The 15,815-nt window shown below is 40.1% G+C and overlaps 1 protein-coding gene across 3 annotated transcripts in view; it reads right to left on the bottom strand.

Annotated features, from left to right (window-relative positions):
* The window catches only part of LOC125467209 (inactive phospholipase C-like protein 2), a 289,707-nt gene that overhangs the window by 149,733 nt on the left and 124,159 nt on the right, over positions 1 to 15,815 (bottom strand). For all 3 annotated transcript variants that reach the window (XM_059638241.1, XM_048562742.2, XM_059638247.1), the window contains exon 2: positions 364 to 2,850. In XM_059638241.1, the coding sequence (XP_059494224.1) occupies positions 364 to 2,850 (2,487 nt within the window). The remainder of the gene's footprint in view (positions 1 to 363; positions 2,851 to 15,815) is intronic.

The raw sequence follows: 15,815 nt of genomic DNA, 5'->3' as shown, positions 1-15,815 counted from the left end.
CATTCGAGTATTCCAGATTTTTAATAGTCCACCATCAGTGTTTGTGTCTTTAGTTGCCAAGGCCCAAAGCTCTGGAATTTCATCCAAGAATCTCTCTGCCCCATCCTTTATTTAAGATATTCCATAAAATAACAAACTTCTGATTATCTGTCTTATTTATCTGCTTATGTGGCTCAGTGTCAAATTTTGCCTGTTGATGCTCCTTTTGGATATTTCATTATGTTAAAAACATTGTGTGAATGCAAGTTGCTCTTGTTAACATCTTATTTCTATCATTGCTTAAAATTAACCAACAAAAACAATTCACTCTAATTGCGATTACATTATAGTAGACTAAACAAACCATGTTTTGCACAACCGTACCTGTACATTTTCTCGAAGATCAGTTGCTTCCTTTAATTGTTGAACAACAGTCTTGAATATTTCATCTATAGATTTTATCAAGATTGTTCTCATGCTAGCATACTCTCTTGACCTTTTAGCTTTTCTCACAGAAAGGCCACGTTTGTGAGGTTTTCCTCCACCTCTCCTGTTAGTGATTGCCACATGTACGAATAATGAGGCATATGGTAGAGTTTCACCCGTCAGCGACTGAAGTGGCACATGTCTGTATCCTGGTTGTAAGCATTCAAAAGGAATTGTGTACTGAGCAATAAACTCATCTCCAATGTAGTCATCATCTAGAACCACAAATCGCACCATCGCCAACTCGGGGAGGTTAATCTGGAATTCAAAACTCTCATCAAAAATGGGGTTCTCTCCATTTTGGTTAACTGTTTTAGTTCTTTGTTCAGCACAGTCTGCAGGTATTCCATGGATCTCAACATACACGTAGGGATCTACTACGTCACCTTTAGAACCCGAGCCTTTAGGCTTTGGAAAATTTTGGCCACTAATGATTTTGATGTGGAGGAGTTGAGGAGAAACACCTGGCACTGAATCTTTAGTATTGGCACTGAAATAAGAAACTTCTTCTCTCATAATGGCAGGACGAAGCACGTACCCACAATTGCCATTCTGACGGAACCAACCAATGTTAAGGTCCATCATTAGACCAGGCGTCTGGTAATTCATTGCCACTACTTGGCAGCCACATTTCCAAAAGTCCTGAGGATTCATGTTGCTCGAATCTATTCTCATTGGATTTGGATATATTCTGGCCAGGAAACGCTTATTATAATTTACAAAGTCCTTTGGGTATTCGTTGGCAAGTTTAGTGGCAGTTACTTCATTGAATGAGCAGAATTCCCAAAATTTCTGATTTTGAAGTGAGTCTGTAAAGTCTTTAAACAGTACAGATTTACAAAGAGTCACCATGTCTGAAAGTTCTTTGCAAAGCTTAAATTTTCTGTTTGGAAGTACATTCTGTTGGTCCATATTCTCATTTGACTCCCTTTTTGCCATTTCTGCACCTTCATCTTCATCTGTAATATCACCTGCAGCGCCGGTGAAATTTACCGGCAGTTTTTTTGCCTTTAGCAAAATTTTCTTCTTAAGGGCTTCGGGGGAAGGTAGGTAACTGTCATCAACAGAGGGGGGTTTTGTGTACAGTTTGTCTCCAAAAGTTTGTTTCATATGTTGAATCATCACCTTCTGCTGTTTTAATGAACAGTGATTTTCTAAACACAAAATCAAAGGGTATTCTGATGCAACAAAAGCATATTTGTTAATTACGTCAATGACCTGGCGGAAGACTATCTGTGATGTCATAGTATGACCTGTATAGATGACTGGTTCATTGTCGGCACCATCCCATGCATCCACCTCAATACTTCGGCATCCCATTTTCAGAGCACGAATGTATCCTGTGATATCTGAGGGGCCTTGGAACTGATCCTCAATCAAGTAGGTGTTGTGTGATGCATTTATGTAATAATGAGACACTGGTTGTGTCATGTCCTGACAAACTTTCTTGTGCTCTGGATCAAATATATGGCATTCAGGTGAAATGAGGTACTTGGTAAAACCATCCAAGGAAAGCCAACCTCTTTCCTGTCCTTCTGTTGATGGCTCATATTTCTGAATGATGTTCATGCTCACTTGTTCTGTAACATGTGGCATTCCCTGCTCAGCTTCCAAAAACATCATCAGGTCCTTGGAATCTAGAAATTCTTTATTGCTTGAGAATTGGACTAACAAAAAATATATTTCTGGTCTTGTGCAAAGCTCATGATAAACTTCTATAAGTTCCTCTTTGATAACATCACTTCCTACCTTTTCTTTTGCTTTGTGCAATTCTTTGAACTTCAATTCGATTTTGGCATTTTTCAGTCCCGAGTTCAGATTCTTAACAAGCTGTACAGCTTTGTTAAATGGTATATGTCCTACACCTTTTGTATCAGCTGCAGCAAAAACACTTGAAAGCCATGATGTCCGCATGTTATTGTGACTGCTCTCTATCATGTCTAATGTGTGTTTCCCATAGGAGATCAGATACCGTAGGCCTGTAACCCAAATATTTGCTACATCTGCAGAATTGGCTACAAGGTCTAATGTCTCATAGTTTTCTCCATAAATTATTGAAAATGCACTGTCTTCTGAAATATGATCATAAATAGTATTGGTGCGAAACATTTCTGTATTTTTTCCTGTTCGAACTTCTTTGATTGAAGTTATGTCAATTTTTGCTTTATCTGATTCTTTCTTTGAAGGATCCCATCGAAGAGATTGCATATCTGCATCCAAAAGAAAATAGCGGTGATAGACTCTGGAATTTGAGCGAATTTTTTTAAGTTCAGAGCCTTCAATCATTGAATTGATACAATCACTGGCACTACTGATCTTCTTTTCAGTTGGCATGCTGCTGAAGGAGACTGTTTTCTTTCTCTCCTTTCGTTGTCTGGTGCCATCCTGAAAAGAGGAAAGAGTTCTATAAATAAATATGCTTATGTGAAATATCTGAGATAAAACATGCAAACTTCTGTTCCCTTTGTTTGGAGAATGGATGGAAGGTGCAAACATGTGGAACTGTGGCACCATGAGACTGCAAGATACTAACGGGATAACTGATACTATAAACAACAAAGGTAAGCAGCACTTTTTTCTCCAAAGTATGCCAAGTGTGATCAGTTTAGCGGAGTAGCTCTACACTTTGAGAATGGTGAGACGTAGGTTTGATTCTCATTTCTCTTATTTCAATCTGTGATCTCAATAGGATCACTGTGGGCATTGTAAAGCAAGGGATGGGTAATTCTCAATGTTGAGGAAGAGGCCGAAATGCCAATCGCTAGGAGTTCTGGCAGTGAGCAGTCCAGAGCAGCATAAGTGAAAAACTGGCAGTCCTTGCTTGATCCCTTTCCTGAAGGAGAATCCAAAAGGCCACACAGAAAGACAAACAAAGGAAACATTACTATAAAAAACAGAAATAGGCCATTCAGCTCATGGAATATGTTCTGTCATTAGATACTAACATGGCTGTCCTGATAATCCTCAACTCTACTTCCCAGCCTTTTCCCCATAACCCTTGATTCCCTAACTGATTAAATGTCTGTCAGTCTTAGCAGTGAATAAACTTAATGACCCAGCCTTCACAGACCTATGTGGTAAAGAATTCCACAGATTTGCTAACCTTTGAAAGAATAAATTCTTTCTTATCTTTGTCCTAACTGAGTGGCCCCTTACTTTGAGACTGTGCCTTCTAGTGCTCGACTCTTCCACAAGGGAAAACAACCACTCTGCATCCACCCTGTCAAATCCCCTAAGGATCTTGTGTATTCCAATAATCATTCTTCTAAATTTCAATGATGTCAAGCCCTACCTAATCAGCCTCTCCTCAGAAGAAAATCCTTCCAGATCGACCTAATGTATGTTCTCTGAACTGCCTCAATGCCAGTATATATCTCCTTAAATAAGACAACGAAAACTATTCACAGTATTGCAGGTGTAGTATGACTAGTACCTTTACAAGTTTAGCAAGGCCTCTGTATTTTCATACTCCATTTCATAGAATCATGCAATCACTACAGTGTGGAAACAAACCCTTTGGCCCAACAAGTCCACATGGACCCTCACAGCATCTCACCCAGACCCATCTATCGATAACCCAACTAACCCACACATCCCTAAACACTATCGGCAATTTAGCATGGACAATCCGCCTAGCCTTCTCATCTTTGGACTGCTGGAGGAAACTGGAGCACCCAGAGGAAACCAATGCATACACAGGGAGAATGTGCACACTCCACATAGACAGTCACCCGAGGCTGGAATTGAACCCGGGTTCCTGGTGCTGTGGGGCAGCAATGCTAACTACTGAGCCATCATGCCATCTTTGAAATCAAGGGCAATAGTCCATTTGCCTTCTCTATTACCACAGAACTTAGATGCTAGCTGTTCACAATTCATGTGTACTGCAGATTTATGCAGTGTGTCCCCACTTTAAAGCATTCAGCTCTTCTTCCTGCCAACATGGATAACATCACATTTTCCCACATTATATTTCATTTGCCACCCCATTTCATTCCATTCCATTTTGCCCACTCACTTAACCTGTCTCTATCTCTACATCAACCATCTACTAACATGGAGATAATATATTCACTTTGTCATTCACATCATTAATTATACATTGTAAATAATTGTGACCCCACATTGATCCCTGTAGCACTCCCGAAGTTACAGGTTGCTATATTGAAAATGCTCTCTTTATCTTAGGTCTCTGCCTTCTATGAGTAAGCTAGTCCTCTATCTTTTTGAAAATACTACTCCTAGCACCATGGACACTTACCTAATTAAGTAGCCTTCCCTGTGGTAATTCATTTGAATGCCCTTTGGGAATCCAAATGAGTTACATCTACCAGTTCTCCTTTATCTAGCCTGCTTGTTACCTCTGTTGAATGAATTGTATTCAATTTATCAGACATGATTTTCCCTTTGCAAAGCCATGCTGATCACCATTTTCATTAAAAAGAAGTTAACATTAAAAATTAGACGCTGCACAATCTCATATGCAGGTAATTACTTCTTTAAATAAAAAATAAATCAATGAATGTTGGTGGCTGAATACAATACTTTGAAAGGATAGTGTTGAAGAATTTAAAATATAGGTACACTCTCTCAAATCCGGTTACTCAAAAATTGGCGTTATCCTTAAACTGGACATTTGTTGACTGATGTTTTGATTTTAAACTGATTGCACTGATTTAGGAAATTTGGATGAGGCACATTAGAGCATTAAATCCAATATGTGAGAAGTGAATTAATATCAGAGCTATATGAACATTAACCTAAAATGCTTTTCACTCTTTCAATTGAATTGCCAAGTCCATTATTCACTGGGTTCAGGATTTCTGATTTGAATAAGCGTCCCTTTTCTTTTCTGAAAACCAATAATATCTGGTACAGTTGGAGGCAACTACACCTCTATTTCATAACATTCAAATTTTAAAAGGACCTTGTAATTATTGTTCTCTCTCATTTACAGAGAAAGAACACTGTATGAACAGAAAAAGAGCTCTTCGACCTTCTAATAGCTGAATAAATGTTTTGAAGGAAAACTAAAGGCTGGGTATTAATATGAATAAAAACTGAAAGAACTGAGGATGCTGTAAATCAGGAACAAACACAGAAGTTGACAAAACTGCTGAGCTTTTCCAGAAACTTCTGTGTTTGTTCCTGGGTATCGACTTGATTTGTACCCACTTATGACACGACATTCAGCTGCCAATTCCAGCAACTTGCACTGTGTATAGTTAGAGTTACACATTGAGAACAAACGTTTGTGGTGGCACAGTGACTCGGTGGTTAGCACTGCTGCCTCACAGCGCCAGGGAGTTTGCACATTTTCCCCACGTCCATCTGGGTTTCTGCTGGTTGCTGCAGTTTCCTCCCACAGTCCAATGACATGCAAGTTAGGCAGACTGACCATCCAAATTGCCCACAGTGTTACATAGAGCATAGAACTATATAGCGCAGAGCAGGCCCAGGGGTATAGGTAGGTTAGACACGGAAAATGCAGGACTACAGAGCTGGGACGGGTCTGAGTGAGATGCTGTTTGGAGAGTTGATGTGGACTTGTGGGGACAAATGGCCTGTTTCCACACTGTAGGGATTCTATGGAAAAGCAATTTCACACAATTTGTCACCAGCATACTATGCACTCAAACAAAGAATGCTACTTTTGTTCATATTGAACTAAATGTGAAAATTATTACCAGAATAAAAACATAACTGCTGTTTTTATTTTTATTAAATAGTAATAGACTAGCAAGTAGAGCTCTGTGGTACTAGTAGAAGTCACAAGATAAACAGATATAATTTCCAAAGCTGTGAAGAAGGTTACATCTCACTAAGTTCCACAAAACTCCACAGGCACCATTCAATTATTGCTATAAATTTCAACAGAAAAGAATGAGTAAGTGGCTTATGCTCAAAAGTGGATCACATTAATTTAATTAAGAAGTGATTGCATTGTGCCAGAGAAGAAATTTTTGATTTGAATAATGTTTGTTTCTTTCAGGTGATGCAAGTTGACACCACTGTCCTGATGTATTTAATAAAAACTGAAAGAACTGTAGATGCTGTAAATCAGAAACAAAAACAGAAGTTGCTGGAAAAGCTCGGCTGGTCTGGCAGCATCTGTGAAGAAAAATCAGAGTTAAAGTTTCAGGTCTGGTGACTCTTCCTCAGAGCTAGTAAATTAATAACTAGTGCAATGAGTGGCTTATCATTTTTATTTGTTTTCTTGATTTTCAGTCTTACTCTGTGTCCTCAGTTTAAGACAGTAAGCTAAAGAAAAGCTTTTGAGTAAGAACTAGAACCTATTAAACAATTTGCAGAACATGTTGAATTATAGAACTAATTTGCATCATTGGTATGGAAAAACTGGTGCTGCCAGAATGAACAATTCCAAAAAATTATCAAAGGTTCATAAAATTATCAATTGATTCAACAAAATTGCAATGTTATTCATTTGATTTTGTGAGAAGATAAAGATAGGCACATTCTATATAAATCAGTCAGTGGATTTTGAAAGTTAAGCTTGCTGCAACTTTGTCCTCATTCTTCTCGGATTACCAAAAGGACAGTAAAGAATTAGACAATTACCACCTTCAGTTAGCCTAGACTATAGTCACTACAGACAAATTAAATCATGCTTACAAGGAAAACTCCACTGTAGTACTGGTTAATCTTTCATCTACAAACACACAGAAGAAAGAATCTCCCACTATGTGTTCTGTCTCCCCACGTTAAAGCAGACCATATGTGAGCAGTGAATACAGTAAACTAGATTGAGTGGCGCAGGTAATTTGCTGCTTCACCTGAAGGGAGTGTTTGGGATCTTGGATAGTTAGGAGAGAAGAAATAAACAGGTAGATGTTCACATTCTACGACTGCATGGGACAGTGCTGCAGGGAGGTAGGGAGGCATTGGGAGTGGAAGAGAAGTGGAACAGGGTGTCCTGGGGGGAACGTTCCTATAGAAGTCTGGCAAGGGAGGGGAGGGGAATATATGTCTGGTGGTAGCATCTTGCTGGAGGTAGCAGAGATGGTGGAAATGATCTTTGGATGTGGATGTTGGTAGAGTGGTAAGTGAGGACTAGAGAGACCCTATGCTCTGGATGTGAGTTTGCTCGCTGAGCTGGAAGGTTAGTTTTCAGACGTTTCGTCACCATTCTAGGTAACATCATCAGTGAGCCTCCGACGAAGCGCTGGTGTTATGGCCCGCTTTCTATTTATCTGTTTAGGTTTCCTTGAGTTGGTGATGTCATTTTCTGCATTGGTGATGTCATTTCCTGTTCTTTTTCTCAGAGGATGGTAGATTGGCTCCAAATCAATGTGTTTGTTGATGGAGTTCCGGTTGGAATGCCACGCTTCTAGGAATTCTCGTGCGCGTCTCTGTTTGGCTTGTCCTACGATGGATGTGTTGTCCCAATCAAAGTGGTGTCTTTCCTCATCTGTATGTAAGGATACTAGTGATAGTGGGTCATGTCGTTTTGTGGCTAGTTGATGTTCATGTATCCTGGTGGCTAGCTTTCTGCCAGTTTGTCCAATGTAGCGTTTGTTACAGTTCTTGCAAGGTATTTTGTAGATGACGTTTGTTTTGCTTGTTGTCTGTATAGGGTCTTTTAAGTTCATTAGCTGCTGTTTTAGTGTGTTCGTGGGCTTGTGGGCTAGCCTGATGCCAAGAGGTCCGAGTAGTCTGGCAGTCATTTCGGAAATGTCTTTGATGTAGGGGAGAGTGGTTATGGTTTCTGGGCCCGTTTTGTCTGTTTGTTTGGGTTTGTTGCTGAGAAATCGGCGGACTGTGTTCATAGGGTACCCATTCTTTTTGAATACGCTGTATAGGTGATTTTCTTCTGCTCTTCATAGTTCCTCTGTGCTGCAGTGTGTGGTGGCTCATTGGAATAATGTTCTAACACAGCTTCGTTTGTGGGTGATGGGATGGTTGCTCCTGTAGTTCAGTATTTGGTCCGTATGTGTTGCTTTTCTGTAGATGCTGGTTTGATCAAAACTTGCTAGACCCTATGCTGTTGTGGGAGAGAAGAGGAGGGCTGAGGGCTGAAATGTGGGAGATGGGTTGGACACGCCTGAGGGCCCAGTCAACCACGATGATGGTGAATCCTCAGTTGGAAAAGAAGTTGGACTTTCCAGCGGCCCCATTGTAGAAGAATTGGAACAGATACAATGGGGACTGAAAAACTGAAAGAGTGAAGCAGAGTCTTTACAGAAAGCAGGATGTAAAGGTGTATAGTCAACGTAACTCTGGTAGATGGTGGGTTTGTATTGGATATTGGTGGCCAGCAACCCAGAAATGGAAACAGATGTTGAGGAAGAGAAGAGAGGAGTCAGAGATGGACCAGGTGAAGGTGACAGCAGGATGTAAATTGGAAATAAAATCGATAATTCGATTCCAGATGAGAGAGGGAAACAGAACTGATGATGTCATTGATATACTGGAGAAAGAGTTGTGGGGAGGTAGTTGAGTAGAACTAGAACAGGGAATGTTCCAGCGTAACTGGGGGGAGGGATGGGCTGGGGAAGTACCCTGCAGCCTTCAGGACTCAATATTGAACTCAATAATTCTAGGGCCTGACCAACTTCTCCCATGTCCTTACTTGAACCCCCAAGACCAGATCCTGTCATCACATGAGTGCTATCACACACAATCCATTGTCAGCCACTAACGGTCCCCATTAGCAGTTATTGATTCTCCCCGACTGATCATTACCCGTTTCTTTGTCTGCCTAACTGTGTTTCTCTCTCTCTGGGCTCCATCTTCGCCTATTAATTATTCCTCCCTCTTGCTCCCACCCCATTTTCAGCACACATGCCAACTTTTACACAGCTACTATCAATTCTGAAGAGGGTCGCTGGTCCCAAAACATTAACTCTGCTTTCTCTCCACAATTGCTGCCAGACCACAATTTTTCTGTCTTTGTTTCTGATTTCCAGTATCTGCAGATCTTTGGGTTTTTTCCGGAAAAAACAATCATTCAATTTACATATTAGAGCAAATTGCACAGCCATGAAAGCCTAAAATATATATAATAATGTGATTTGTGCATGACCTTTTGGTGATGACTGATTCCTGCACAGGGTAGAGAGTGGGTACTTTACAGAATATACAGTGCAAAAAACATGTCGTAAGACTATGATTTGAGCACTTTCAATTTAAGCGCTTGTCCTTTAACTTCATATTGTTTTCTGACAAAACGAGAAACTACAGCAAATGTGAATAGATTTGAGAGCTAACACCGAAACATATCTATTCTGGGAGTAGTTCCAACTGCTGCAGCTTCAATTCTTCGCCAGAGAAGGGCAATTATGGAACAGTAAACTATGAAACAGATTCTATTAGCCAAAGAATGAAGATGAATTGAGGATCTCAAGTTTGGCGGAGACAAAAGAGTTATTCTTTCTATTTATGTTATTCTCACTTTCTCACGGAGTACTTTTGTTTACATCAGTTCAGTATTTTTTTTCCTTAACTTCGAAAGTGAACTACATATTCTCCAAGATGAAGGTATAGTTGGGTGATAGTAACATGCTCTCACATCAACACTGCCAGTGCAAAGTAGAGATAACAAGGTGTAGAGCTGGATGAGCACAGCAGGTGAAGCAGCATCATAGGAGCAGGAAAGCTGACGTTTCGGGTCTAGGCTTGCTTGGCCTGCTGTGTTCATCCAGCTCTACACCTTGTTATCTCTGAATCTCCAGCATGTGTAGTTCCTACTATTTCCAGTACAAAGTAGAGCTCTGTTTGCCTGTATATTCCACTTTTGTCTCAATTTCAAGGAACATCCTCCACCATACCACTGTATTTCTTTTCCTATGCCCCATTTAAAGCTATATTTACTGCCATCTTGGCTCAGTATGTTAGCATTTCACCACTAATGCCAGACAACTGCACTGATCAAATCCTAACGCAACATGTGAGTTAATAACCTGATATGATATTTTAGTTCAGTGGTGTTCAGTGGGATTGCTGCATTGTTAGCCATAATGCCTTTCGGATGAATAAAGAACAAAGAAAATTACAGCACAGGAATGAGCACTTCGGCCATCCAAGCCTGCGCTGATTGAGATCATCTGTTTAAACCTGTCATCTATTTTCTAAGGGTCTGCATCCCTTTGCTCCCTGCCCATCCATGTACCTGTCCAGATACATCTTAAAAGACACTTGTGTCTGTGTCTACCACCTCCACTGGCAACGCGTTCCAGGCACCCACCACCCTCTGTGTAAAGAATTTTCCACGCATATCACCCATAAACTTTCGTCCTCTCACTTTGAACTCATGACCCCTAGTAATTGACTCCCCCACTCTGGGAAAAAGCTTCTTGCTATCCACCCTGTCTATACCCCTCATGATTTTGTAGACCTCAATCAGGTCCCCCCTCAATCTCCGTCTTTCTAATTAAAATAATCCTAATCTACTCAAACTTTTTTCACAGCTAGCGCCCTCCATACCAGGCAACATCCTGGTGAACCTCAACTGCACCCTTTGCAAAGCATCCATATCCTTTTGGTAATGTGGTGACCAGAACTGTACGCAGTACTCTAAATGATATGTTAATCCTAGGGTCTGTATGCCTGTTCAGATATATATATATTGCATATACATATATAAAACAGGTGGCGTGGACTTTTTGAACAAGGACAAGGGAATATTCCTGAAGTCCTGGCCAGCAGTTTTCCTTTATCAACATCACTAGAATAGAGTAAGTGGTCGCCTATCTCACTACTTCAATGGGATCTTAGCTGATACGTTTTTCTTCAAAACAGCCACTATATAACTAAAAAAAGTCTACCAATGATTTCAAGATATAATGGGTATATGTACGTATTTCCTTTTCTCTTTTTTCCCCCCTTTTTCGTATATGTTGGATGCACTAACATTAAAAAGTATCCCGAGTGAAGGCTCAATTTAAGTCCGGAGTAAAGTGTGCTGGAATTTAAAAATCACCCAAAAAGGATACTGAGATTGTAAAGGATAGAAACTTTATACTCCTTGCCCATTTAAATGAAAGTAGCATAGTTCCCACCACTAAACATGGTTTTGAGTGACTGCATGTCTTAGCAATGAGCCTAAGCTCATGCCACACCGGAAACACTAAAAACTTGCCTGCACTGATAAAAAGGAAGTCAGTTAAGGCTGCAGAAAGTACTGCAAGGAGTTGGGCCAGAGGGTTCATGCAGGAAGAACTTAAAGGGCAAGGGCAATAACTGTGCTCCAAGATTCCCTACCACAACACTGATGGCCTTGATGCAAGAGGGGAACAGTGTGAGACAGGTCCTCCATCTTCACTATCAGGAGGCTGTCCAGCTATACTCTCAGAAGACAAGGGACCAGACAGCCAGCACTGTCAGTGAAAGCAATGTAACCCTGAGGAACTGTGTCACAAGAAGTTCAAATTGTCACCGTCAATGAATTCATATTTAAGTAGCACATGCCAACAACTGAACCACCGGCCTGGCATATTAGACATTTCACTCACCTCAAAAATCTCCACCAAACACAACTCATTCATAAGTTTGCTTCACCTTCGCACACTTAATATTGCCGCAGGCTTCAAGGTTAAATGTAATAGCTTGCACACATTATAGGCTATTAGCTAATACTCATATCATTCAAACACATTGCTCCACATGCACTTAAGCTTCCACTCTCCTGCTGGGTGAGGTGGTCAACAAATATCAGAGGGTCATGGAGGCCTAACATGGTTGCAAGTCCTCACTAAGAAGTTGAAAATCCACTTGGAGATCAGGACCAAAACTAACTTAATGCATTGTCTAATAATTGCTTGACTGATTATTGGATACTGCTTCAGGAAGGAGGCAAACCACTTCATTAAAATTTAAGTGCATGGAACCATACCTAGAAGTTCAGTTAAAAATCTTTTACATTTTCTCTTTCAAGGCACATTTATCTAAGTTGCATTATCCATTGTCACAACATGTTCTACTCTGTTTCAAGATCAATTTTGAATTAATGTTTTTCAATGCTATATTCTGAGATACGGTCATAACTGCCAAGATCAGAAGCGGAAGGGGGCAATCATGAGTAAGCAACAAGGGCCCTACTTGCAAATATTAGCATTTCATTATTATCACCAGTCTCCAAATCATCTCAATGCATCTTGGATGAATTTATACCGCGGCTCAACATTTCATCTTTGCTCTTAGGAGCTCAATATCACTGTAAATTACAATGTTGCTTCAAGGCCACTTTGTATGCAGGGACTTGCACCCATTTCAGCATGAGAACAATGTGCACCTCATGGTAGTTGGCTTGTTTTTTTACTGCTCACTAACTTTATCCTTTTCTGAATGCTTATACCATCGCTGCTGTGTCTTGACATTTAGTCCAGACAGAAAGCCAGGCAGCTTTGTCTTGCTTGGCTAACACTAGAGTCACTGGGGCAGAAAATGTTGGTGTACAGTATCATGCTACATCAATTCACACCTACAGCATGTGCCAGCAGCTTACATGGCAAACACACTTATGCTTCAACCAAATTACCGTGTTTGAAAATTGAAGGGGAGTTGACCCTAGTCAATGAAGACTATGGTCAGTCAGGGGGTTGGTCTGTTGTCAGTCTGGGAATAAAAATGAGAGCTCCCCAGTCAATGGCTGGAAGGCAGGAAGGGTGAGTAGTCTAGAGGGATGGACGGGCAAAAGCCGCTGATGGAAGGTGCTGTATGCAATATTGAGAGCGGTAAACCACGAGTGCTGGTGGGAGTTGGTTGCAACAACACAGTTAGAGTGAGTGTGAGGCAGCAAAGAGGAGCTGATGGTACTTAATTCTTATGGAGTACAAAAGGTCATTAATTTTCATGTGCCATTTCTGCATGTTCGTCCAGATTGTCAGCACCATACTGACTCAGCAATTTCAGACTAGGCAGACAGGTCAGTGGGCCTCGAGTATGAAAAGGACGATACTCCTTTTCATCATCCGTCCACCAGGATCTCTGGAGGGGTGTGCCAGCCTGCCTCTCTCAGTTAGGTCATTTGGGATTGTACAGGAATGCACAAACATCAGTTCCTGGTTTGCAGAATTTGGTTTTAATGGTGAGTGGCTGGGAATTAAATGTGTTGTCCACGGCGTGAATGCTACAAGGTCCTGGCACAAGCAAGAACTTCTGCTTCCAATGACTGCAAGACTGCACAAAAGTGGCAGTAAGGAGATGGGATAAATAATGAATGAGATGACAGCAGAGAATTTTGAGAGAATAATCACAAGGATTCATGGATGGAAGCCCTGAGCGTAACTCTCCAAAACTAAACCAAAATAGGGGAAAGTTCAGCCCATTATTACTATCCAAAGAGACACTGTGACAAAATTTAAAAGACTAACGTATTTGATAAAATATATTCTGACACTGTCTTATAAGTGCTAAAAGAATAAAACTGGGTATCAAGACATTTATGCTTTAAGACGTTTGATACTGTAAATAATAATAGGCCCTGTCAAAAAATGTACAAGATGCAACCTATTGAAAGCAGTTTACAATAATTACAGTCATATTATTGTCAAGATAGTCAATCAACATATAATGACCACAAAATACAATTCATTAAGCACCGCAAAATTAAACAATCATTTCAAATATCTTCTAATTCAGCAAGATTTAAATATGCGTGCCCCATTAGGCCTTGGTAATGAGCTACTTTAGGTTATCAGCTTAGCAGTCAACATTTTGCAGGATAGATTCCATGACAAATACAGTAACAAATTTTGTTGCTGAAATATTTTTGTGATCACGGAAACTCGTTAAAATATAGTACCTCAACACACCCATTCACTCAATTCAGCATTTCAATATAGATTCAAATTTGATGTTGTATTTAGAGAACCACTTTCAGTTTCAGAATGATTAAAAGGCATTGCTCCACAAAGAATACTACTTATCAATTTATTTCCACTATATTTTTCTCTTAAGCAATTCTTTTTTGGACAATACTTTTTCCCTACTTTGATGGAAAAAAATAAAAATGAAAGATCAACCCCAAACAAACAGAGATTTCTACAACAACAAAAACTAACTACAGAGTTCCTATAATAGTAATATGGTTGAGAATAATTCTGAAGGAAAGGGATCTATGAGGTTAAATACTGTCTGTGTAAGTTGTGTAATAATCAATGCAATTAATGTGTGTGTAAATAACTTTATTAATATGATATTCAAATGTGTTAAATAGGACTTGGTGAAAGATTGATTTGTGAAAGAAACTAGCCTGCTGTTTATAGTGTGGTTTGTGTGAATAAATGTCAGTAACAGATGGTGATTAGTAACACTAGTCACTGTAAAATCCAACTGACGAATGCAGTGAGAACTAATCATTATAGGAAAGAATGGAAGTTACACATTTCCAGCATTAAAAGGGATATTTTGTGGATTTCTTTCAACAAGCTCATGATTCATTAGAAAATTAAAGTCCACGACTAGGCTGAGTAATTCTGTGTATTGATGGCACACTGAAGTATGCTGTGCTGCCACTTGACTTTCAATGTAGAGGATTTATTCACAGAGTTGTTCAGCTAGGAAAGGTCTCGACAGAATGAATGAAAACTGAAGCATTACCTATCCAGATGTTGCTATTGTCGCAACTGACCTGGAATCATGTCATCCATTTGCTTATTGAACAAGAGGTATTACTATTCATATTAAGCACTTTGCAAAGGAAAATAAATGCAAATTTATCCCTTTAAGTGCTGTACTAAATTTGCTTATTTTGTTCAATGGCTTAACAGTCTATCAACATTGACAACACCTTTACCTCAAGGTGATAGAAACATTAGATTAGATTAGATTCCCTACAGTGTGGAAACAGGCCCTTTGGCCCAACAAGTCCACACTGCCCCTTGCAGCATCCCACCCAGACCCATCCCCCTATACCCCACACACCCCTGAAAACTATGGGCAATTTAACATGGCTGATCCATCAAGCCTGCACATCTTTGGACTATGGGACTAAACCGGAGCACCTGGAGGAAACCCATGCAGACACGGGGAGGATGTGAAAACTCCACACAGACAGTTACCCAAGGCTGGAATTGAACCCAAGTCCCTGGCGCTATGCAGCTGCAGTGCTAACCACTGAGCCACCATGACGCCCCAAACATAAAAGGAAAGAAGTTATGTTTAAGATGTACAAAGTCTTGATGAAGTCCTGTCTGGGGAACTGAATTTAGTTTGGAGATTGCAGCTTGAGAAAGATGTACTGGTATCATCATTACACTTACACCATGGATTAAGTGTTAAATTATGTATAAATGTGAGTTATATTTCATGTGTTGCTGAAGTTGAAAAGCAATCTAATTGAGGGGGAAAAATAGCACTAAAGGAATTTGATTAGGAAGAAATATGGGAGT

The sequence above is a fragment of the Stegostoma tigrinum genome, chromosome 2, assembly GCF_030684315.1.
Source record: "Stegostoma tigrinum isolate sSteTig4 chromosome 2, sSteTig4.hap1, whole genome shotgun sequence".
Classification (NCBI taxonomy): domain Eukaryota; kingdom Metazoa; phylum Chordata; class Chondrichthyes; order Orectolobiformes; family Stegostomatidae; genus Stegostoma; species Stegostoma tigrinum.
The sequence above is the reverse complement of the archived record's forward strand: the minus strand, read 5'-3'. Positions and strand labels throughout refer to the sequence as shown.